The 25,648-nt window shown below is 39.1% G+C and overlaps 3 protein-coding genes and 1 long non-coding RNA gene across 7 annotated transcripts; 3 read left to right on the top strand and 1 right to left on the bottom strand.

Moving 5' to 3' along the window:
* Positions 1-724: 724 nt before the first annotated feature.
* crsp7 (cofactor required for Sp1 transcriptional activation, subunit 7) lies at positions 725-8,764 on the top strand. Of its 3 annotated transcripts, none has more exons than XM_058755575.1 (3): positions 725-1,086; positions 4,040-4,114; positions 5,400-8,764. In XM_058755575.1, the coding sequence occupies exons 1-3, from the start codon at positions 1,015-1,017 to the stop codon at positions 7,026-7,028; spliced, it is 1,776 nt and encodes a 591-aa protein (XP_058611558.1). In that variant the 5' UTR covers positions 725-1,014; the 3' UTR covers positions 7,029-8,764. The 3 variants fall into 3 exon arrangements, with proteins under 3 accessions (XP_058611558.1, XP_058611577.1, XP_058611568.1); XM_058755594.1 differs by lacking the exon at positions 725-1,086 and adding an exon at positions 2,858-3,862; XM_058755585.1 differs by lacking the exon at positions 725-1,086 and adding an exon at positions 2,858-3,911.
* Positions 8,765-10,502: 1,738 nt separating this feature from the next.
* cnn2 (calponin 2) lies at positions 10,503-14,676 on the top strand. Of its 2 annotated transcripts, XM_058751107.1 has the most exons (7): positions 10,507-10,701; positions 11,420-11,541; positions 11,642-11,708; positions 11,931-12,068; positions 12,159-12,275; positions 12,427-12,573; positions 13,076-14,676. In XM_058751107.1, the coding sequence occupies exons 1-7, from the start codon at positions 10,642-10,644 to the stop codon at positions 13,343-13,345; spliced, it is 921 nt and encodes a 306-aa protein (XP_058607090.1). In that variant the 5' UTR covers positions 10,507-10,641; the 3' UTR covers positions 13,346-14,676. The 2 variants fall into 2 exon arrangements, with proteins under 2 accessions (XP_058607082.1, XP_058607090.1); XM_058751099.1 differs by having other exon boundaries at positions 10,503-10,701; positions 11,931-12,275.
* Positions 14,677-17,245: 2,569 nt separating this feature from the next.
* On the top strand, positions 17,246-18,921 carry LOC131524229 (uncharacterized). Its single transcript, XR_009266954.1, has 3 exons — positions 17,246-17,299; positions 17,386-17,488; positions 18,795-18,921. It is a non-coding gene; the product is annotated as an uncharacterized LOC131524229 (long non-coding RNA).
* A 195-nt stretch (positions 18,922-19,116) lies between these two features.
* angptl4 (angiopoietin-like 4) lies at positions 19,117-24,343 on the bottom strand. Its single transcript, XM_058751121.1, has 7 exons — positions 23,803-24,343; positions 23,118-23,228; positions 22,930-23,020; positions 21,004-21,117; positions 20,750-20,845; positions 20,185-20,463; positions 19,117-20,095 (listed from the first exon to the last, which is right to left on the bottom strand). The coding sequence occupies exons 1-7, from the start codon at positions 24,307-24,309 to the stop codon at positions 19,911-19,913; spliced, it is 1,383 nt and encodes a 460-aa protein (XP_058607104.1). The 5' UTR covers positions 24,310-24,343; the 3' UTR covers positions 19,117-19,910.
* Between the last annotated feature and the right edge of the window lie 1,305 nt (positions 24,344-25,648).

Here is a 25,648-nt window from a genome sequence, read left to right as displayed (position 1 = left end):
ATTCCATTGTCCTTACTGTATTTTTCTGTGTGGAAGCTTAAGTCTTTGTACCTTTGCATTAATATTTGTTTATTGAATTGAATAAAAATGTTAAAAAGCATATTTGTTTGTATGATTTTCCTCTGTGCTCAAAGACATTCAGACAGAAAAGTTAGGTCTGTGCTTATAACTATTTTATAATTATAGACTCAATACATAGTGTAGTAATATCGCAAAAAAATTGTGTTATAGAAAATAGATTCATAAAGAGAAAAGCAAATATATTTGCTAAGTGTAAGTGATAGTTTCTTTTCAATATCCCTAGGATACAAAAATAAGTCTATTAGTAGCACTAGTATTGGGAAATCTTAATTTACATTATTTTATTTTAGATTTGACAAAGCAATACTAATGTTTGCTAGATATTAGAAGGCTATTAGATTCTTAAATTCTTAAATATGTTGATAGCTTAGTGAAGCAACAAACTTTTCCTCTTTTCTTTTGTTATTTATACTTTTTAGTTGTCGTCTAGAACCTAAAATTTTTATCTACGGTTTGTATAATTTGTAACACGTTCATTGTGTATTATGGATATTTATCATGGTGCTGATACATGATTTATATCATGTGCATATATTTAATATATAAAACTTTCAAATTTCAACACATTCGTTAAAAACAGTAAATAAGTTGGTTGTCATGTTTGTCTGGCTGAATTGATTTGAACCTGCGTGATGGCGTCACGCGGCGTCGCGCTCTCCCATAATGCAGCGGGCCTGAGGTTTTGATCCAGTGGAGTTCATGAGATCGGTGAGAGCGCTCGACGCAATGAGGCGGAGAGACACGACAACCGTCGAACCTTCATCTCCCAACTGAACACACACATACACCATTTCTCAAGCCAACAATCACATCAGAAACATGTGGTTCCGCCACTTCTCGATCCTCCCGAGAGGTCTGTGAGTTCCTGCAATCCATTAAGCCCTTGAATCCGGAGGATTTTTCCCCCGTCGGCCGATTCGCACCGAGCAGGCAATGACAACGGCCTCCGCAACCCCGCAGCAGATGAGAGACCGGCTGCTGCAGGCCATCGATAGCCAGAGCAATGTGAGTAACCCGCTCACTCTCCTGCCGACCAAAGCTGACTTTCTCCGACACGACACAGTTAGAGCCTTATTTCGAGCCGCCAAACGCCGCATCGAGCGTCTGAGTGTGTGGCAGAGCAGATGTGGAGCTCCCGTTAGCAGTCCGCTAACTGACGGGAGCCACATTTACCCCGCGCTACGCTAACGGAACAACCGGACAGGCGCGAGATAACCCTGCTTTTCAGACAGTAGCATACGTTAAGAGCTTTTATAAAAACAGCCACCTCGGTTTAAGCTGCATGTTGCGATCAGACACAGATGACATGTTGTGAGAAGCCTGTTGTCCGCTAGCTGCTTCATGTCAAGCTATCAGCTGTTGAGCTTTGGAGCAGATTTAAAGAATTATCGGCTCGTTTATCGCGTTTTGTAAGTTTAATAGCATCTCTAATGCCGCCAGTAAACATTGTCTGTTGTTTCCTGCTTATACACGGCATATCTGGGCTAATATGAGCTCGGTATATGCGGTTAGCTGACACAGTGGCATTAGCAATGCGCTAGCATTTGAATTCATGCTGAGAGCAGTGAGTTAGCTTGATTCTGAATCACCAAGAGAGATCAAACCTCTGTCGATGGCTTCAAACAGTCATGTATTTGTGGTCTTGGCTGTCCTGGGTGTTTGTGAATGTGTGTGAACCGACCTGAGCACACAGCTGGTAGCTGTTCCGGCTACGTTGCTGTGCTAACTGGGCACGCAGACCTAACTAGAGCTAACCTGCTGGCTGACTGGAAAATGTGACAGCCACATTGAATGTTGTACTAGGCTAACAACTCGCCATAAAAATGAGGAGCTTGAGGGGAATTATCAGTTTAAAGGGTTTAGGAAATAAACAATCCGTGTAATTACAGTCACAATAAATATTCCCAACTTTAGGGTTTTAGTGAGTTTGCCTTCACTGGAGGTTTTATGGTAAGTAAACACCGGTCGGCTTAAAAGATGTTTGATTCTGAGTGAATTTCCTACATACTTTGATTATATATGTATTATCTTGGGTGTTTTGCATACATCGTTTATTGCATACATCGTTTATTGCAGTGTTACTAGTCTCTTGGGGTTAAATTGGTATGTTAAGGTCAGGAGTGTCAGAATGCTGCCCTGGAGTAAATGGAGGGTAAACATTTTGATTGAACAGTTTCTGCTTCCACAGATTAAAAGTTGTTCAGACTTTTTCCACACTCACTGTAAATGAGAGGAGAGATGTCTGACACACCATTTTGTAACTGATAAACTATAGTACATCAGTTCTGTTTTAATATTTTATGTCTGACACAAGAGTGTGGAAACACAATTTTGGTTGTGTGCCAAATGTCAGTGTGTTTTTGATTTCTTTATATTAGACACTGAGCAACTTCAATGCAGTATTCTTTATAGCTAAAGACTGGAATACACTACACTTCTTCACAAAATTACTGCAGATTTTAAAACCCTAGGTATCATACTGATCGTTAAAGAATAAATTGGGTATAGTGCTCTAAGGCTGCATTTCCACTGCAGTTCCTTCGATTTGTTGACTATATCTGATCTTTTGATGACCAGTTTACATCTTTTAAAAGTGACCCATATCCGATATCTGCTTTTACATTAAACCTTTGGCAAAACAACCCAGGGTAGTCATACTGACAGGTTGCCAGATCTGCGGAACAAAACCAGTCAAATTGCGATTCAAACCTAGCCCAATCACATTTTTCCACAGTTGAAATAGGGAGGGGGGGGGGGGATTATTTTAACCTGCGGCAACAGTGTAAATCTGTGGTCACACTAGACTTGGAACATGCAAAATTTCTTCGTTCACTGCAATGGTCGTGTTATGACACAGCTTCTTTTTAAAAACTTAAATTCAACACACAAATAATGCATGTAAAATGTAAAAACATACAATCTACTGCACTTTACTGCAGCGTTGCAGTTTTCTTTTAATTCAGTTATGAGGCCATGCTGTGACGAATCAATCTGCTGTTGGTCACACGGTTTCACGTGATGCGAATTCGCAGGTCATAGTTCAGCAAGCTTGAACATTGGAACGCAGTGAAATGCGAAACTTTTCGCACGAGCTTGCGTTTCCGGCACATTCACATGCGTATGACGTCAATGGAACACAAAGTGCTTTGTGACCTCCCCTTAAAAGTAGCCCAGTTTTGCAGGAAAACCACAGACTTGGCAACACTGCGTAGTGACCTGGAAAAGCCTTTACCCAAGTTGAAATAATTCGCCACCATCGCTTTTTCAATGACGTACGACCCTCATTGATGGGGAATATCCAATCTGTCCACTTACATGGCATATGCAAATGCATGTGTTTGATTCCTATTTATCTAACGATTTATTTCTACATATGAATGAGGCCTGAAACTGATCTGAGAATACTGGAATCTGTGCTTTTTTTCCTGCTTACATGTTCATGGGTCATATCTGATCTGTGCCACATGGGAGGAAAAATTGGAATTGGGTCACTTGAACCATATGTTGTAAATGCAGTCTAAACAACTGTGGATCACTTCAAAATTCATGTAGAAATATGCACCTCATTGCGAGATACATGACACATTAAAATGTGTTCTAACATCTTCTCAAAATCAAATCATATCAATTGCTTGATATCCTCTGACTGCATGGAATTATAGTCTGATGCATAAAAATTGGAGGCTGTGCTAATCATAAACTGATTTTGTGAAATCTGTCAAAATCTGGAGGCGGACTGACTTTCTGCAACTAGCATTGACATCTCTGGACAGCAGACAATGTAAGATTGGAGAAAAATTCTATCGAAAGTTATGTAGTGTATTCCAATCGTAAGTTTGAACACTTCCTGCCTTTAAAACATGATTCCAGCATTCCTCTGTACTTATTATCTTACACAATATTTCGTTGTATTTGTCATATCGGACTTGTATGTTAAATTGTCTGTCTTCCTGAACAGATCTGTAACATGGTTGCAGTTCTTGATGTTATCACCAATTTGGAGAAATACCCTATCACCAAAGAAGCACTTGAGGTTGGTAAAGATGTACAATAATATAATATCAATCTGCTTAAGTTGTGACATATCAAATACTCTTTCCGGGTCCAAGTCGCTGCTATATTTCAAGCTTGAATACTGTCCTTTTAAGCTAAGCTTTCAAAAACTTGTGGTTTCACTGTCTGGCTAACTTGAGATTTTGTTACGGGGTCAAAGGTTTTTCAGTAGTATAAATGACACCATGATTATGTATTACTGTTGTTTGCTCTTGGGATCTGATATAGCATTTGGACCTGGAAATGTCAGACTTATCAACCAGATAACATCTTGTCTCTCATTACCCTTCATTAACACTTCATGGTATTAGTTTGACAAAAAAATGCTTTTTATGTTATAAGTAGGGGTGTGCGATATATATCGTCTGCGATTAATATCGTAATTGTTTTTTTTAACAATGTGCAATTTGACATTGAGTATTTTGCAAAAACAAAACACCTACGGAGTGCACGCATACATTACGTGATGAAGTCTAACATTAGTGGGTTAAACAGTGCACGCACGCATTTAGAGTGTTCTTTCACTGCATGATTCAGTCTATTAAAATGCATGAAGAAAGATCACAAAATTCAAGATATGAAGGCAGAAAATGTACATATTTATATCATTTCATGTAGTTAAAATCACATGAAGAGTGCCGTTTTTTTCTTCAAAAATAAGCAAGATTACAAATCTGATACTGATTTTATACAACAGTTCAATAAACCATAAGTTAATATTAAGACACCATATTGCCTGTTTTTGCTCTATTTCGCCAACAAAAATAATTCCAAACAGCCACCACAGAACAGTTTAGCATCTCTGAGCAACATGAAGGTGTTTCGTTCCTGAATGAATCAACCGTTTAAATGATTTGATTCAGTCGCAATGACTCACTTATTAACAGTGACTTGCTAACAGCCTAAATGTCTTATTATTCTAATTGATGGATTAAATGTAACAATTTGACTCAAAAGATGCACACTTTTAGAAAAAATGGCTTTATTAAAGGAAAAAATGCCCATAAAAGGTAAAAAAAAAAAATTTGAACGAAAATATTAATTTCTGTTCACTGATGTGAACTGACCACACAGAATGAAGAATGTCAAAAACTGCAGCTGTCCATGGTAGTCAGATATCAGCACAATAGCACACTCGGCAACATATCGTCTAATTATCGTTATCAAAAAAATCCCCAAAAATATATATTTTTTTTTTCAATATCGCACACCCCTAGTTATAAGCAATTTTGAGGCTTTTCTTTGATTATTCCTTTTCAATGCAGGAAACCCGCTTGGGAAAGCTGATTAATGATGTGAGAAAGAAAACAAAGGATGAGGACCTTGCCAAACGTGCCAAGAAACTCCTGCGGAACTGGCAGAAGCTGATCGAGCCCGGCCAAAGTGACACTCCAGCGAGAGGAGCGCCAAATGTCCCGGGTTCTGCCAATGGCGGTGCTCACCCCTGCCGGACAGACACGCCTCCAGCGGTGCCCCCTCCGAGCAAGGTCGCTTCCGAGCTCAAAACCAGAAATGACATCCATAACACATACTCCCCAAAGGCGGAGAAATCCAGCAGCCGAAAACGGCGGGGGGAGCAAAGGGATAGTCCGCATCTGCCGGCCAAAATGACAAAGACGTCCCTTTACGAGCCAATGTTTTCCTCTTCCCCACCATCAAATGGAATTAGGGGGAGCCCCGAGCCACTCCCGGATAAAGAGGACGATGTACCGTCTGACAGAATCCGCATGGAACACCTTGAGAATGACAGGCACAACAAAATCCCTGTCAACGCTGTGAAGCCTCATCCGAGCTCTCCGGGGCTTACCAAACTACCTAGCACTTCCTCCTTACTCAAAACGTCAGTGTTACAGCAGCACGCGAGAATGGACGGAGGTGGGCAGCATCAGCCCAAAAGCCCTCGGTACTCCTCGAGTCCGCGCAGCGTAACGCATGAGACGATGGCCAAGAGGTCTTCAACATATGCACCAAAAGGGACTCTCTTGAGCCCGGCTCAGAATTCAGCCCAAGTGCCCTCTCCTTTGCCCACGCTGCAGCCTTTAACGTCGCCGGCCCAGGTGTGCATCAGCGATGGTCCGTCATCTGTGGGGTTGGAAGGCTCGATGCACTTGCACAGATCGACGGATAGACTCCCCCAGCCCCCACACAGCACTGCAACACTGGAGCCGCTTTCCAACTCCCCGCTCGCCACACACAGCTTGGAGGGTGCGGAGACCAAGGGTGAGCGGGAGGGAGTGACCTCCAACTCGGAAGGCAAAAAGCGGAAGAAATACAGACCCAGAGACTACACAGTAAATCTTCAGGGGCAGTCCTCGGAGGACAGGACCAAACCGGTGCGGTTAAAAGAGCGTAGGTTGACATTCGACCCAGTGACCGGACAGATTAAGCCCCTCACTCCGAAAGAATCCCACCATGACGTAGAGTGCCAAGGCCCACCGATCGCAGAGCCTTCGGTGAGGACTGAGATGCCGCAGCAAAAGACACCTACATCAGTTCCCAACCCCTTTCAACAGACGAACTGGAAAGAGCTGTCCAGAAATGAAATCATTCAATCGTACCTTAACCTTCAGAGCAACGTTCTCACATCCTCTGGAGCACAGACCCACGGGGCGCACTTTTTCATGACTGAATATTTGAAGCGGGAGGAACACGACGTGAAAGAGTCCAGGAAAACGCACGCTTTAGTACCGAGCAGCTCCCCGACGGAACTACCCGGGGTGACTCGGGACGTAACGAACGAGGACCTTCTCAGAATACACAACGAACACTGGCCAGGCGTGAACGGTTGTTATGACAGCAAGGGAGCCTGGTTTGATTGGACAGAGTGCATATCGTTGGATCCTCACGGCGATGAGAGTAAATTGAACATCCTGCCATATGTTTGCCTAGACTGAGAGAACAGGGTTTGGAAAAGTTTTCAATGTTCCCACTGTGAGTCGAAGGAGGTCGAAGCAACTCTCCTCATCACTCTGTACTAGGTTCATCTTACAGGTGTAAAGAACGAACCAACGGCGGCGGTTCCGAGTTCAGTTTTCCACAAGAAGGAGCTGAAGTGGCGTCCTGTTTGTAATGTGCTGCTACCAACAAGAATTTGCAAACAAGGGTTGTATATAATGGCTCGCAGGGATTTCACTGGGCCAGTTCTTGCACAACGTGTGAATAGGAGGGTCTGAGCAAGCATTGAGCAGTACAGATATGTTTAAAAGCAAGTCGAGAACATTTTTTGGCAGTTACAAAAAGCTTTATGTGACAAAGAATAAATTATAAAAGTTTCTTATCATGTATGCATCTATTTATTTGACCATTTTTGTTTTCCATACTTTTTTTTTTTTTTTTCCTAGCAGAAGGTTATCCACTAAGATGTGCAGATATGTGCAGGCTTTTCTGTTCGCATCACACATTTGTCCCCTTATTTGTGATGTACATGAGGCATATATAAATACATTTTTTCCCACAGCGGCTCTCAAGTACGTGTGCTAATTGCAGTAGATACCGACATTCCATTCCATCATTTCTCGCTTGACGTTTCTTTCGATTTATTTAATATACGTGATTTTCATATCAGAGAACAACAATCTATTTTTAGATGTGTTAAATAAAACAATATTTTAAACAAATCTGTTTGCCTAGATAATTGTAAAAAGAGAAAAATGGATAAATATGTCAAAAAAGAGAAAGTATTCATGTGCTAGAAGAAAATGCAGCGAATGGCCACAGAGGGTGCTACTTTTCATCTTCATATTGTGAGGACAGGAAAGCAGGAAAATGTTAATATGCTGGAAATATACTTGTTACCATTCCTTTAGATATTGTTTGCCTTACTGAAACCATTCAACAATGACTTTCTTATTTGAAGAGCCTTAGTGAATGTATGGCATTTAGACTTTTGTTTAGGTGGTACAGAAGGAAACACCTCTTGGCTTCTGCCATATGGTCTTTTTTTTCTCATATGGACGCATTGTGCTATAAATGTGTCAATAAATATGCGCATTATCCTGCTTGTCTGTACATAGTTCTTGCAATCCATGTAAAACCTTTCGAAGTCTTCATATTTTTTTCTTTAAGTGTGAATGTAATTAATTTGGGAGGAAACAAAGCGTTTTGAATGAAAGACCCAATCATTTGTGTTGCTGTTCACAGGCATCTATAGACCTAGATTTATAGGTTGTGGTCCTATTATTCATTCAGTGTTTTCAGTTTGACATTATTGATCGTGTTTTGTTTTTTTCCATTCAATATTATTTTAAATGCCTTGCCATTGTTTTGAAGACAAACGTCTTGTGAAGGGGGTGAAATCAATTTGCTGCCGACTTGCAAACACTGTGTGCTCTGCTACCTTCGTCCTACCAATGTGCCTTTGATGTAAAAAGTTTGGAAAAGGCTTCCGCTAGCTTCACTTGGTTTCAAAAGTACAGCATATGTTTTCTTAAAACCATGTCAGATATTCCAGGGATATGCATTGTTTTTGAAGCGAAGGCCATCTAAGAGCTCAACACTTGGTTAGGGTATTGCAAATATAATTTGCAATTTAAAACTAGAGGAGAGACTTCTTTGATCATTTTTGATCAGTATATTTGTTCAGTGTTTAACATCACTCATTTGTTCGAAAAAAATAAAATGATCAAAACTCTTTGCTTCATGGTACCCTTTTTTCCATCAAGGTTACTTGTCCCAAACCTACATGAATTTTTTTTTTAACAATTTGTAGTGATAAATGAATCAATAGTAAACAACAAAATGTGTTGTTACTTATGTAATGTGCTATTTGAGTCTAAATGTTGTAATCTATTTGCTTGCATGGTGTGTCATGGAAACCCCCTTTAACGGAAGCTAACCAAAAGTGGTTCCAGTATGCACACATACTCAACCTAGTCTTAAAGGGATAGTTCCCCTAAAATGAAAATTCTTTCGTTTACTTACTCTCATGTTATTCCAAACCCGACTAGTTTACTTTCTTCTGCTGAACCCAACAGAAATTTGAGGAATGTTTGTTTATTTTCAGCTTAAGTCAGTGTGGTTCAAAACATCACCAGACCCCATTTAGCAGCTTTAGCTGCCATTCACACAGAACACTTTTTGCTTTGAAAAATGGACGTTTGACTGCTATGCTTGCGCATTTTGCAACATCTTGCGCTTGATGAAACATTGTGAAAATGCATTGTTTGAATGGGCCCTTACACACCAAATTTTATACCAAAGATGATAACTATAATTATCTTTCTAATTCTTTGAGAATAAGGAATTTCGCACTGCAGCTTTAACAATAATGTCAATATCATAGTAATAACTTTCAGAACAATTCTTTTCCAAAATTTAAAGAGCTTCAGCATTTAAAATGGCAGATGACATCAACTGCAGTTTCCTAATAACAAAAATATTATGGAACCTCAGAATGGACACCTGTGTAATTATGATTACAGTTATCTTTAGTCAACATTTAAAAGAATAGTTCACACTCAGGCCATTTTAGACGTAGATGAGTTTCTTTCTTCATCGCAACAGGTAAAGTTCTGATGAAAATTAGAAATTTCGCATTACATGACTTGCTCAGCAATGAAGCATCACAATGATCCACAAGTAATCAGTTCAATTACTGTCTTGTGAAGTGAAAATCTGCATGATTGTAGACGTTTTTAAGTAGTCGCTTTCAGTCCTCCAATCCTAATTTTACTTTCTGCCTTGAAAAGCTTGTATTGACTGAATTGGGAGAGAAATTTGCACAGATCAAGCACAATTTACATGCAAAAACAGTCCAGTACAGCTCTAAACAAATATGTCGGTTAGATTAGGGAGCGAGATGGTAACAGGGGATGGACTTTTTCACTTGGAGAGGCTTTATTAAGGTTAATGGACTGCTGTTTTGGCCAGAAGTGTGATGGTATAAAGTTAAAATGCTTTAATGGTGGATTTGTATTTTCACTCCAGAGGACATTTACTGATGGATTGACTTGAGTTGTGGATTATTGTAATGTTTTTATCAGCTGTTTGGACTCTCATTCTGACGGCACCCATTCACTGCAGAAGATTCACTGGTGAGCTAGTGATGTAATGCAAAATTTCGATGAAGAAACAAACTCATCTACATCTTTGACGGCCAAGTCTTGTATTCCAGTCTTGCATTGCTTCCTCAGCATTTCAGAGAAATATTTTATGAATGCTAGTGACATCATTCAGTAGCCTGCCTTATTCCCAGAGGTGATTCATTCCTCAGCTACCGCGAGTCTGGAATACCAGGATGGACACAGGGATACTCCCATTGTAAAGGAATTTGGTACTTTAGTGCCATATATGGAGTTTTTGATATCAATCAGGGCCAAGAAGGAAAAAAGGAGGCGGAGTCTATATAGAGCGCGCTTTCTCATTGGTGGCGAGGTAAACGAAGGGAAGTTCTGTATCTACTTAGGCTAAAATAGTAAAGCAGACAAAACTATCAAACTTTATCCGAAGTCTTTCTTTCGGTTCCCGACAATCTGTTTTGCAACTTTGACTGCTCTTGTTGCTGACACAATGTCTTCGCAGTTCAACAGAGGTCCAGCATACGGGTTTTCAGCGGAAGTAAAAAGCAAGGTACGTGGAATAATTAACAAACTAGTTTAAAACATAGACCTGTTTTGTTTGCCATATTGTAGCTCTTATGCAATAGAAATCACTCCGTCTCATTCTGATGAAAGTAAAAAAAACAAATGTCTAAAGTGTATACTTCCTGTAGTGTTAACATGTAACACACGTGCTGCGATGCAAGGTTAAAAATCAATCGTGCTTCATTTAATGCATATTGCACTATATTATTTGATGGGAACTAGTTGTCAAGTTAAAGCAAGTAAAACGCAAAAAAAGTCGCGGAAACCGCAAAGAAAGTTCTAAGAACTCTTGGGGCGTTGCCTCCAGTGCTCAAATATGTCATTTTAATCTGGCCTGAAAAACACACCGCTTGTGCTCAACAATAAAGTTGCTGCTAGTTCACATTCCTCTTCCTTCTAGTGGTTGATGTGACTTTAGCACTCTAGTATCAGTTGGCAGTCCTGGCGTTAACTAGATTTATGGTGTTAAATAGGCCTTTGATTTCCTTGTTTGACTAAATATTAAGTCATAAATGTAATTTATGTCACTCACCTACATGTTTCTTCTTTATATATCGTTGGGCCTTGAATAAATGATCATGTAGATCTTGTGTTCTTATTGAAATGAGAATAGAGCTATATTATAGTATGCTTGTAGTGGGTTTTTTTTATTTATTTATTTTTTTTATTAATCAATGTCACTTTTTTTTTTTTTCTTCCACAAGATTGCACAGAAATATGACCCCCAGAGAGAGGAAGAGTTACGAGTTTGGATTGAGGACGTTACTGGGCGCTCAATTGGAGATGACTTTCAGAAAGGGTTAAAAAACGGTGTCATACTCTGCGAGTGAGTTTGTGATTCTGTGTTTTCAATATGGCCAACCATCATGTGTTTTCAAAGGTAATTTCACAACATAACCTTGCATAACCTTGATGTTTCCTTAAAGGCTTGTAAACAAACTTCAGCCAGGGTCTGTGAAAAAGATCAACCAGTCATCACAAAACTGGCATCAGGTGAGCTGACCATTTCCACTTCTCTAAAATGTTTATTCCTGAATGTTTTCGTAAAGCTAGAGACATTGAACTATTGATGTTCTGACACTGAACTTTGTTTTTGATTTTTTTTTTTTTTAATGTAGTAGTTTGTTGTGCTCCCTTAAACTGCTGATAAGATTGTCTTTTGTTGTAGAAGGTTATGTTTTGTCTGTTGCATTCAGCTATTTTATTCTGTTGCAGCTGGAGAACCTGACCAACTTCATTAAAGCGATCACCACCTATGGACTCAAGCCTCACGATAGTTTTGAAGCCAATGATCTGTTTGAGAATGGAAACATGACACAGGTTCAGACCACCCTCCTGGCTCTTGCTGGCATGGTAAGGCCTGTTGAATCGTATAATTTCGCAGGAGAACAGCCTAACTCTGATATTTCCGTCTGTAATTATAGATTCTCTCTATGTTTACAGGCTAAAACCAAGGGCATCCACTCAAGTGTAGACATTGGAGTGAAGTATGCAGAGAGACAGGAGAGGGCATTTGATGAGGAGAAAATGAAAGCTGGACAATGTGTTATTGGATTACAGGTATGAGTAAACCTTTTATATGACAGTTTCTGTTATTATTTTAAACCATCTGAATATGGGTCACAATTATTTACAATTTGTAATACAGAACTGGCTCAACCTGGAAAGTACCATGACAATGTTTGTGGTTCAATTGCATATCTTTTATTAGATGGGAACAAATAAATGTGCAAGTCAAGCTGGAATGAATGCCTATGGCACCAGAAGACACCTGTATGATCCCAAGTCACACATTCTACCACCAATGGACCATTCAACCATCAGTCTGCAGATGGGCACCAACAAGGGTGCTAGCCAAGTAAGTACCACCCTCCCTGTGTCCCATGATATTGTTTACTCCTTTTGATCGGTGGTGGTGTTAACTGAAACTAAAACCAACAAAAAGTACTTTCGAAATGAATACTAAAAATTGTGTGTGGAGAGAGAGGGGAAAAAAAAAAAAGCAAAAAGTACAACAAACTAAAAAAAAGTTTTGGAACTGTTACTAAACTAAAATGCAATACTTAAGTTTAAGTACTAAAAGCTGAAATAATATAAATTAAAGCTAAATGGAATATTAAAAGACAAACTCTTAACATTATTATATTGCTCCATTTTCTGCCCATATCATTCATATATCAGTGTTAAACCTATTAAAAAGTGTGTACATGAACTGAAATAAAGCTGAAATATAAATATAGATGAGAATGTACAACATTGGAAATTTTGTGAAAACAAAATATAAAAGCTAATTCAAAATATCAATAAACACTGTAATGGTTTATGAATAATAATAAATGACTCTCATCTGTTTGGTATAGTCTGGTATGACCGCTCCAGGAACCCGTCGTGCCATCTACGACCAGAAATTGGGCACTGACAAGTGTGACAACTCCACAATGTCTCTACAAATGGGCTATGCTCAAGGTGCCAACCAGAGCGGGCAGAATTTCGGGCTTGGCCGTCAGATCTATGATGCCAAATATTGCCCCAAAGGTGCACCCAGCGCAAGCGGAGAATCTGACACTGGCTACACGGATTACCAAGACGAGGGCTACCAGGGTTATCAGGATGACGGTCAAGATTACTGAATCAACCAATAGCAGGCATTGAGTCTCAATAAGAAGCTAAAGGGAAGTTGATACTTCCTTGCAAACAAAAGACCCAAACCATTCCATTACACCACAGTAAGCATGCCATCTGTCGGATAGTGGTGAAAGTGACCAATTTGAAACGTATCGCTTGCATTTTAAATATAAACGTTCTCTTTTTTTAAAAATGTATCAACGTTACGTCTTATTAATTTGAAGCGAGAGCCCTACAAAACATATCAGTTATGTGTATTGATACTACTTGTATTTTATATGGTTCAAGTGACAGTCATTTAATTGCACAACCACTATAATAATAGTATTTGCTTAATTGTTTAATGTTTTTATTTTTTAATTTGTTGAAAATGCTGATCTCTACTTAGATGTTAAACAAGTATGACGGGGGTTATTGTGAAGTTATTCACACAATCCCAAATAATTTGTTTTTTTTTCTGTTTTAATGAAGCTGTTGTGAAGAAATTTGATATTAAGTATGTACGAGAAAGAGAACGTTACGTGAGCCTGATTCATTGTTTGAATATTTGAACATGCTCAGGGGTTTAAAAATCACTTTTTTTTTTCTTGTCAGTGGAGCATGTGAAGGTGAATTTTTTTTTTTTTTTTTGCTGTTACAGTTGAAAGATGCAAAGTTAAAATAGTGAGGGTTTATATAAGGCGAACCTTTACTGCAGTTATGTGGTCCATTGTGTTAATTTAAGAGCTTTTTTTCCCCCAGTAATATTTTATTGTGTTTTTAGGCTGGAAAGTGAGAACGCGTTCTTGACATGCACAAAAAGGAAGGGTTCATCTATCATTTCAGCAGCTTTTTTGAGACCTTTCTGCTTTTTACGTTCTAAATCTTATACTTCCTCACTTGATTAGAGGAGATGAATGTGGTTTTTGTTTTATAATACACTTTATTGTCGCACACGCAATCTGTAATGTTTTAAAGAGTTCGTCTCTGTATTAGTGTTTCATATTCTCATCAAATATTTTACAGTTCGCCTAGCCAGAACAACTGGAGCTTGTCTTGTTTTCTTTGGATTATAGTATTGTGAAAGGAAATTGAAGTGTAACATTTGTGAGCCTTGAACATTCCAAATTAGGAACTGGATTCACTACTTTTTTTTTTCCACAGTATTTGTTCTCATTCCAAATGACCCTTTGTACTAGACATTGGAAATTTTAGGTATGCTCTGATAAATCACATAAATGGATATATCCGTGTATGCTGTACACTTGTGTTTTTTTTTTTTTACTTTTCTTATGGAATAAGATTGTTAGTTGGATGTAGTAAAGACTTGGTTCATAATAAAAGATGATGAACAACATTACCATTGTCATGGTTCATTCAATTTACAAACTTTTGCTCTCTGAAAGCTTGAATATGAAACAAAGCATGTATGTTATTTCTTAGTCCCGTCCAAGAGGAACACTACATGCTTATTTCCCAATCCTGGGTCCCTAATCGACGAATCCGTCAAATAATCAAACAGCTAAGCATTTATGTATTAGTACATACTCGGATACTGGAGAAGGGACTGCTAATATCTTTGGATTTGAGAAAGGGAGGACTCTCCTCCCAAAACTGCCTAAAAGTGTAAGTAAAATACGTAATACTGCCATCATCTGGTAATGAGTGAGAATGACAGCATGAGACACATTACTATAAAGCACATGATTATAATTTTATAAAAAATTATATATTTGAATAATTTAATATTTAACTTTCATTTTATTTTGTTTAACAAATGGTCTGTGAAAGGTGTGCAAAAAGAGTATGCTGGATTTTAACAGGAAATTGCAGATGTATCCTAAATTAAACTCAATAAGGGTTACCCTTGTAATAGAATTATAAAAATAATAAAAATTCTAAATATTCTAAAGCTAAATATTACAGTTTTTATAAATAAATTCACATATTTTACTGCAAACTACTCAATGTCAATATATATGACCCTGGACCACAAAACCAGTCTTAAGTCGCTGGGGTATATTCGTAGCAATAGCCAAAAATACACTGTATGGGTCAAAATTATTGATTTTTGTTTTATGCCAAAAAATTACTACTGTAAATATATAGAAACATAATTTTTGATTATTAATATGCATTGCTAAGAATTAATTTAGACAACTTTAAAGGCGATTTTCTCAATATTTTAATTATTTTGCACCCTCAGATTCCAGATTTTCAAATAGTTGTATATTGGCCAAATATTGTCCGAACCTAACAAACCATACAGGTGCATCTCAGTAAATTAGAATGTCGTGAAAAAGTTCATTTTTTCTTGTAAGTTATTTCAAAAAGTGAAACTTTCATATATTTTAGATTCATTGCATGTAAATTAAAACATTTCAAAAGTTTTTTTTTTGTTTTAATTTTGATGATTAGAGCTTACAGCTCATGAAAGTCAAAAATCAGTATCTCAAAATATTAGAATATTTACATTTGAGTTTCAATAAATGACCATCCCTACAGTATAAATTCTGGGTATCTCTTGTTCTTTGAAACTACAATAATGGAGAAGACTGCTGACTTGGCAATGATCCAGAAGACAATCATTGACACCCTCCATAAAGAGGGTAAGTCACAGAAGGTCATTACTGAAAGGGGTGGCTGTTCACAGAGTGCTGTATCAAAGCATATTAAATGCAAATTTGACTGGAAGGAAGAAATTGGGTAGGAAAAGGTGCACAAACAACAGGGATGACTGCAAGCTTGAGAATACTGTCAAGCAAAGCCGATTCGAACACTTGTGAGAGCTTCACAAGGAGTGAACTGAAGCTGGATCAGTGCATCAAGAGTCACCACGCTCAGACGTCTTCAGGAAAAGGGCTACCAAGCCACTTCTGAACCAGAGACAACGTCAGAAACGTCTTACCTGGGCTGTGGAGAAAAAGAACTGGACTGTTGCTGTGGTCCAAAGTCCTCTTTTCAGATGAAAGTAAATTTTACATTTCATTTGGAAATCAAGGTCCCAGAGTCTGAAGGAAGAGTGGAGAGGCACAGAATCCATGTTGCTTGAAGTCCAGTGTGAAGTTTCCACAGTCTGTGATGATTTGGGCTGCCATGTCATCTGCTGGTGTTGGTCCACTGTGTTTTCTGAAGTCCACAGTCAACGCAGCCATCTACCAGGAAATTTTAGAGCACTTCATACTTCCTTCTGTTGACAAGCTTTATGGAGATGCAGATTTCATTTTCCAGCAGGACTTGGCACCTGCCCACACTGCCAAAGGTACCAAAAGCTGGTTCAATGACCATGGTGTTACTGTGCTTGATTGGCCAGCAAACTCGTCTGACCTGAACCCCATAGATAATCTATGGGGTATTGTCAAGAGGAAGATGAGAGACACCAGACCCAACAATGCAGATGAGCTGAAGGCCACTATCAGAGCAACCTGGGCTTCCATACCACCTCAGCAGTGCCACAAACTGACCACCTCCATGCCACGCCGAATTGAGGCGGTAATTAAAGCAAAAGGAGCCCCTACCAAGTATTGAGTACATATACAGTAAATGAAGATACTTTCCAGAAGGCCAACAATTCACTAAAAATGTTTTGTTTATTGGTCTTGTGAAGTATTCTAATTAGTCGAGATAGTGAATTGGTGGGTTTTTGTTAAATGTGAGCCAAAATCATCACAATTAAAAGAACCAAAGACTTAAACTACTTCAGTCTATGTGCATTGAATTTATTTAATACACGAGTTTCACAATTTGAGTTGAATTACTGAAATAAATGAACTTTTCCACGACATTCTAATTTATTGAGATGCACCTGTACATCAATGGAAAGCTTATTTATTCAGCTTTCAGATGATGTATAAATCTCAATTTCGAAAAATTGACACTTAAGACTGGTTTTGTGGTCCAGGTCGTCGCTTGCACCAGGTGGCGCTGCTTAACAAGATTTCTCCAGGTTCTCTAGTTCGCTCCAGTTTTTGCTGCCTGAGGTTGCAATTTTTTTTTACAACTTCACTTTGTCTTCACATGTGCAGATTTGCGCTTTTAATATTTGCTTGTACCTCTTCTCAAACAGGCCTGCTGTACTTGTCGAAATGAAATGCTACATTCCGTGTTGACACGCCGCTCACCTCCTCAAGCTCCAGATTGATTTATCCTAATGACTCCTGTTGAAGCAGGTAGACTGAAGCTCAACCTGCCATATAGACAATATTATGCAAACATTACACTACACATGCAATCTGTACACTTTCTTACACTACTGTGGAACGCAAAAGAAGTGTTTTGAAGAATGTTTAGAACCAAACAGTTTTGGTTGCCATTGGCATCCATTGTATGGTTTAAAAGCCATTTCTTAAAATATGTTTTGTGTTCCACACAAGAAAGCCCTATGTATTTTTTGTTTTGACTATTTGCATATTTTTGGTTTTAAATATTTAAAATTAGTTTGAACTATTTAAACTTTTTCTTTAGTATATTATATTTTCACCTGAAATGCTTCTTAATCAGATGTCGGTAGCAAATTGTACAATGGCTTTTAGTGAAATGCAAAACAGATTTAAAATAAAATAAAAATACAAAAACAGCAGGGTACTGACCATGGTCATCAGGATTAATGATAATTAAAGGTGTCATATAACTGAATAATATTTGTCAGTTTTCTTGGTAATGTTCTGCTCCAGTGGTTCTTAATACAGTAACAATACATTAATGGTATTAATAGGCAGGATGACTGTTGAATGAAGCTTTAAGAACCATAATGGCTGTTATATAATGAAACATGTCTTTATGTTTGTGCAATGGCCTAGTTTTCAGTTGGCTATAATGCACTTAAAAACTTACATACTATACATGAAGGAACTATATGACCTTGTTTCATAATATCATTTCCACTTGATGTGGCAATTCATATGCCTTTGTCAATATAAAGTGCATAATCTTGTTGCCTTTAAGCCTGTGAAGGTTAAAAGCAGCTGTAATTATTATAAAGCAGGATTTCGCATGTACACCCTGAACACATTTCAGTTTGTTTCTATTTGTCTACACAATATCTTGTCACAGCTGAAAAGATAACTCTGATTAGACCGTTGTTCTTCTCTTAAACCGTAAACGCGTTTGACTGTTAAATACACTAAACTCATCTGGAAGTAAGTAACTGAAAGCACATTAGTGACGATTTGGCACATTAAGAATTTCTCTCAGGTGTGAAACATTGAGTGTGACACTCAGAAGCCAATGCAACTTTAGTTACTTAAAGTCAAGTCAGAAGAATAAGCTGATTTCCGTTAAGTAAGGTTCACGTGTTGTTAAGACCATATGGCACCACTCCTTTGGGAACATTCAAGGACATAGTCATTTTTACTTTTTCTTCAATTGTTTTTGACTGTTAATAGAAGTAACAGCAATTCAACTGTATGCATGACTTCTACGTATATTTGCAGCCATCTGCTCGATTATATTAGTTATCATGTTTCTTGTCTCTAGGGCACTGAGCAAGCTTGAGCACCGTCAGGACATTCCAGCATCACCTGCCGTCTCATGAGCATGTAGATGCACTTAACCCTCAGGTCTGAAAGGAGCTGCATATGTCTGCTTGACACTTCAAGCAAGCTCATTCACTTTGCATTACATTTGTGTTTAATGTAAGAACTTCACTGACACTGACAGTTTTTTAAATAAAATCAGTCTTTATTGGTCTCTTCAAGACCAAACATCTTTTATAAAAACAATAGCAAAATGCTTTACTTTTTGGAAAACATAAATTATAAGCAAAAAGATAAAGAAATACATAATGATTTTTGTACAACACTTAAATAATATGGAAATCAGAACATGACCTTTTAAAGTTGGCAAGGATACAGCGGTAACGCTACAAAGAAATTGTATATTTCTGTTATTTACATGGACGTGACAGCTATAGACATATAAAGGCAGTCAATGTGACTGAGAAAGTGAATCTCCACAGGAACTCCTCATTTGATTTCAAAACAGGAAAATACACAAGCAGTCCAGATCATTTAAGCTTTTGAAAAACAGCATGTGCGTACCAGAAAATAACTTCCACATTTAGATATTTGAAATGAATTGACAGGCAATGAACTTTCAATATTCTGCAGATCTAATGCATGTCTGTGGATAATGCCTTAAGATAAACAGTGCCTTTACAATAAGCATTCTCAAAAGTACTGGCTCAAGCTTATATAGCTTATTTGGTCCGTATTTTAGTGACAAGGTTGATTTCTTCCCCAAGCTTTTTTAGCTTTGGAAAGTGCTTGCAGTGGTGCTTAACCATAAGGTCTTTTGACGTCACCCTGCCAGATTTGTCTAAACATGTAGCAGATCCTTACAGTGGCCTGCACCATCTGAAACATGCTGCTGCTTGCAGAGCTCCAGGCACATTTAGTTCTAAATAAAAGAGCCTATTTTTGTGCAGACTGGGATTTGAGTGTCCACCACATTCATGATTCAGACTTCGTCTGTTCTAACAAATACACTCCTAATAGAGCTTTAGATCTTTTCAGCACCAACACGTTATTTTGGCAGGTTACGAATGGTGGTTTCTCCACCCATATCATTGGTTAAAATCTCAGCGGAGGTCCTCTATGACTTGTTCTCGATCTCGGCAGGCGCAATCATCATGGTGGTGGTTTTCAGCGGGTAGTAGCGGCCGCGCCAGGTCTTCCAGAACACTCCTTGCTTTCTCTGGTGCCTTTGCTTTGGTGCAGGAGTAACAAAATACCTTCCGTTCAGGTTTGAGCGACCGCAATTGCTAAACCACCAACCACCTGGAAAGCCAATAATAGAAACCAATTAGAACCACAACATCACTCACATAGAAAAACCTCTTTTATGGCCCATGGCATCATGATGTTACCTGATAGCTGTTTGGCACAGTTGAGGTCATTCTTCTGGTCGTTGTCTTTGTCGCGGGTGGAGAAGGGCACTCCAGATGTTTCGGTGGACAGAGAGCTCTCCAGATTCCCGGCGGCACTCCCCAGAATGCGCAAGGAATAGTTGCTCTCCTCGCCGTTCAGACGGAAAGGGTAGTTGATGGTCTGAACTTCATCCCGCCAGTCAGAGAACTGCACCTTGAGGATGTAGTTGCCGCCCTTGGACACAGAATGGATCTTCTCCAGGCCGAGCCAGAACTCGCCTGAAAGTGACATTTAAGAGAGACTGTGTACTCTGGTCTAGGAATAGGTCAGGAGATTTAGTCACTCTGCAGTTAAATCATTTAAGGGCATTAGGGATACAGGATTTGACAATGTTTCCTCTCCAGCCAGGATTGAGCTGATCCTCTATCCTTAATCTGCCACTCTTCAACCCTTATTAGTGGGTAAATCTCTATGCCTTAATCAAAGTGTACTGACAGATGTGGCTATTTGCTTAGAGTCGGTTGGTCACATGCTAAACGAAGTCAGTTCACATTGGATTCTTACCATTTAGGCTCCCAAAGCCAGTCTGGTATGCCTGCCAAAGTTGATTGAAGTCTACAGATCCATCTTGGCGTCTCTGGATGACTGTCCATCCTCCTTCTGTGGATACACGCACAAAACAAGAGGATTACAAGCTGTTCTAAGTGACGTTTTGGGGGATGGGGAGGTTTATGAACAAAGAAGCCAAAGATGCTCTTTTAAGAGGGCATGTGAGATAAATGGACAAATAAAAGGGGCAGAAAGTTTGCTCCACTTACCAGGTGTCATTTCGCAGAAGACCTCAAAAGGCTCAGAGTCAGTTGGCTGGATGGTGTACAGCCCGCTTGTGGTCTCACCCCTCAGGAACAATTCATGACAGTCAGAAGCCATAGCTGAAAGACACCAAAACACCACAAAAATGTTCACATGTCTGCAACTGACCTTTACCCAAGCCTGTATCCAAACAGGGATTTTAAAGTTGGCACTAAATGGAAATTGCTCGCACTAGGGTAAAAGTTTATCACATTGTATAATGGTGAACTAAACTTTATCTCCAACACAAAACCTTGAACGTGCCACCCAAGAACCCAAAAGCCAACACAGAGTTTGTTTTGAACTCCAGGGCAATAGTCCAAGTCATTGGACGTGTTGTTATTAAACAAATCTCACACTGGTCCAAAAGAGCATTCAGTGTAATGCTATACACACTGACATATATTTCTCAGACAAGTGTGGCAAACATCTGCCAAAACAAAGGCAGTTTCACATGTGAATTCTGACCTGGCTGAAACAATCGAGGGTGTAAACATGACCTTTCCCCCAGTTCCCAAGCAGAGACTTCCCTCAGTAGAGCTACAAGCATTCCTTCCCCCTGCCCCCTTTAGTCCAGCCCTCCACGCCTGCTTCACGTGCACAGCACCCCTCTGCTGACATCACAATGCATGCGCAGCGAGTGATCCGGGAATGCCGAGGCTGCTGCTGCTGCTATTTGAGGAGCAACTGCACAGGCCCTCAAGGGACTATGTGAGATGCGAGTCAGATGCCAAAAAAAAAAAGAAAAAAGTCTGTCCTGTTAAAAATTGGATGCCCTATATTAACTGACAATGAAATAAAAAATGAAAATTTAAATTTGTTATACATCTATCTATCTATCTATGTGTGTGTGTGTGTGTGTGTGTGTGTATACTTTAAAAAAATAATGCAACATTTAAAAAGCTGGATCAAAAGGATCAAAGCATATGGTTTTAAGTGAAGTGGTCTTCTTTAGTCTGGCACACTTCTCATTGACTACAATAAAAGGAGTGGTCTGTGTGGATGAGTAGAGGTGGGGGTCTGAGGGGGATAGTCTGGCTCTGACAGATCTAGGGTAAAGGTTACACGTTTTCTGAGAGAAATGACGTGTTTTTTGGAGTGATCTCCACACGACAGGGAAAATCTGTATAAAGTTCACGGTCCAAAAATATGCACTCTGTACATGGTTTTCAGTGGATTAGAGCCAGGAAATCTAATCTAATGTACAGGATATACTATATGTGAAAAAATAAGCCCTCACTTTGCTCTTGGCCAGATTTGAAACAAATCTCTGCATGCTTGTGACCGTCCAAGACTGATGAACTCTCACACAATTGGAAGGCATCCAGGGAAACTGTTTTTTTAAAGCATTCTTTGAAACCCACTGATGTCAGAACTCGCCATGAGAGGCTTTATTGTGCTCGTTTGGATGACTGTTCTGGCCCATGTGTTTCTGCTAGGTTCACCTTTCACCTACTTAGAAGTAGTCATTGCTTTGAAATGGAGTTTACATTCCCAGCCCTCACACACAGTTTTAAAATACTTCTAAAAATCTCACAGTTAAATGTTTGAAATGTTGAGTCTTATTTCCATTAGACATTTCCCATATGTTTTCAAGATCTTTTCCCTAACTGGACATGTTCCATCAACATTATGCAGCACATAACTAAACTAAAGGAGCAAAACAAGTGGCACAAGTCACAGCAGGTTTTTGATAAAGAGCAAAACCTCCTCTTGTATGTTTTTTTTAGATGCAATTATATTATTGTGTGCGTGACAGTGTAATAAGGCAGAATCATAATGGAACAATTCGACTTAATTTCGCCAACATATAGATTTTACACTCTTTACAGAAACACATTTTCAGCATATTATTATATGTAAAATAAAAATAAAAATAAAATTAGACTTACCAACAGGTGAATCTCGCTGTTCAGAGCTCGCGTTCAGATGAACATCATCCTCCTTCAGTTTGAGAGAAGACCGCTCGCTTTTCATATGAATCTACATGAATATTATGGGTAAGTTTGCAGTCAGACTTAATCTATTGATACAACACTACTTCATAGTTATATTATATTTTATATTGTAGTATTCTTACCTGGTTTTGGAGGGTCCGAATGCGAACATTTTGTTTATCCAGTTTTTCTTGCTGTTGCTTGATGCGCTCGACTAGATCATCAATGCGCTTATTTTGCGCCTCCAGCATCCACTGAAATCACAAATTGTTTGCGGTCAGTATTTATTCAAACTCAAAACATGGCCTTTTCCAAACCTCAGCAGACCGCAACGAAAATCATAGTGTTGTTGACAATTAAGTTTCTATTTTCCAGTATAACCGGTCTTGTACACAGTTTTTTTTTTTTTTCTCTGTAACGTTACATCGTTACGTAACAGTAACATGAACTCGCGAAGTTGCAGACAACGTAAAAATATAGCCTAAGTCTGCGTATGAATCACTTGTTTCTCGCTGAGACATGTATCAAGGGGCGAAGGTCAACACACTTCAAACTTTCCTGGAGGTCATTAGGCTGTGTCATTTTCTTTGTTTGAACAGCTGCTACCTTGCACGTACAGCACGGCTCTCGAGTTCATGCCACGAAGCGGCGTTCACGGTCACATGAGTGGCTCGTGTGCTCTATTGGAAATGCACATTAATCTATCCAAATGATTCTTGATTAGTTAATTACAATGCATATCAGGCAGATATATTGTTAGCCTAAGGTTAAAACCCTAGACAATATTCTTCACTTTCTTTTAGCCTTGAAATGAGGTTTTTCATCTACCTGAATGGTTCGGGCATCGCTGTAGTTGCCGTTGGCAGCTTCCAAACCCTCCCCTTGCATCAAGCCATCTACTTTTTCTTCCAGCTTATTCATCCTCTCATGGACCTTCTTCCTGTCTCTGAGCAGCTCTTCTGTCTTCTCCCGCAGATCCATGGACACGTTTAGGACCAGGTTCTCACGTTCCTCCAGACTCTGGGCTTTTGCTTTCAACGCCTCGCTGTCTTCTTGAAGACGTTGTGTCAGCTTGCCAAGCTCGGATATGGTGACGTTGAAGACCTTCATCTTGATGGTGATGTCTCTCACCTGGCCTTTGGCCTTGTCCACATGCTCTTTAAGACCCTGACCTAGCTGCAGCAGCCCATGTGCTAGCACATTAACATCATCCCATGCTGCATACTGAACTCTCTTCTCCTTTCCAGTAGCAGCTCCTCTCCTTTCCAGTGGGAAGCTCGTCCCGGAGCTTGCCAAGACTGTGATGCATAGCAGATTTGCCAGTGGTACCTTCATCTTGCTTGTTTTGTGTCTGTGGTTGTCTAGTTATTCTAACTTGCAGTAGAGACAGGTTAGCTGTCGCAGTATTCTCAAGAGCACAGGCTCATGCAGTTGAAAGGCTAACTTGTTTTTATACCCTTTCTGAGCCGTCTAGCCTGTTCTGATTGGTTGGCCATCTGAAGGGAGTGTGTGAGTCTGCTCAGGTTTCAACCTCCTCCCCCTTAACCATATATTTGCTTCAAATGTGGACCATGATGTAAGAATGGACTCGGTTGCAACCAGAAAGCCTGTTCATTTTAATTTGAAGATTTAATGAAAATTGAGTGCTGGTCTACAACAATAATGAATATTGAGCAATTTATTTGACTCTTATGTTTGTATGTTGACTTATATTGACTTTTAGTCAGTGGTTTCTCTGACTAATTATATTTATATTAACATTTTTATTACACTAATTCCCACAAACAGTCCTACTGATACTATTGAGTTGTAAAGGACATATTGAATCTCACAAATCAAATGTGAATGATTTCAGTTTGGTGCATCCTGCCCTGTTTAATGTCCAAATAGTGGACATTTATGAAACATACGTTACATAAAATACTACGTAAATTATGTAGCTTAGAGAGAGAATGTAGTGGAATTGGTGTGAATGGACACTGGGGTTTTCCCAGTATGAAGTCAGAGGCAGAGGCTTTGTGTGGAGAGACGAGGTGAACGTGCTGCAGCTGAACGCTGTGGTCTGAGGTGGTCTGTTCTCCACTGTGAGCACAGAGCAGTGTGAGAATTAGGGGAAAGTTCACGCTCACAGAAAGCCAGCATTCACTGGAGGTTTCTGAAGACTACGCTCAGATACCTCTTTAGGTGATGCCTGAGAGTTTGTCTCTCCCATAGAAAAGCAATACTGCTGTGTTTTTAGCTGTTTTGTCCCATGATACAAAGGACTAGGTGTTTGTTCCAGGGGGTGATATCAAAGTACAAGTGTTATAGAGTTTACCTTTCGGCTTTCGAGAGCTTTTCAGGTTTTCAGAGAGAGATTTGCTTATTTTTACAGTGTACTTTGCAGACATGGTCAAAACAGGATTTGAAAGGGTAATCAGAAGTGGAGCAGAAGCCAGGACTTGATTGTTTGTGACGTTAGTCACGTCTGGAATTATATGTTTAATGGAGCTGATGCATATGAATGAGTATGTTCACTATCCTTCAAATGTTTGGGGTCAGTAAGATGTTTTTGAATGTAATTAATACTTTTAATCAGCAAGGATGCATTAAATTGACAGTAAAGATGTTGTTACAAAAAATGTATTTGAAATAAATGCTGTTCTCTTGAACTTTCTTATTGATCAGAGAATTC

This window comes from Onychostoma macrolepis, chromosome 02 (assembly GCF_012432095.1).
Source record: "Onychostoma macrolepis isolate SWU-2019 chromosome 02, ASM1243209v1, whole genome shotgun sequence".
In the NCBI taxonomy this organism is placed as follows: Eukaryota; Metazoa; Chordata; class Actinopteri; order Cypriniformes; family Cyprinidae; genus Onychostoma; species Onychostoma macrolepis.
This window is presented reverse-complemented; position numbering and strand designations above follow the sequence as displayed.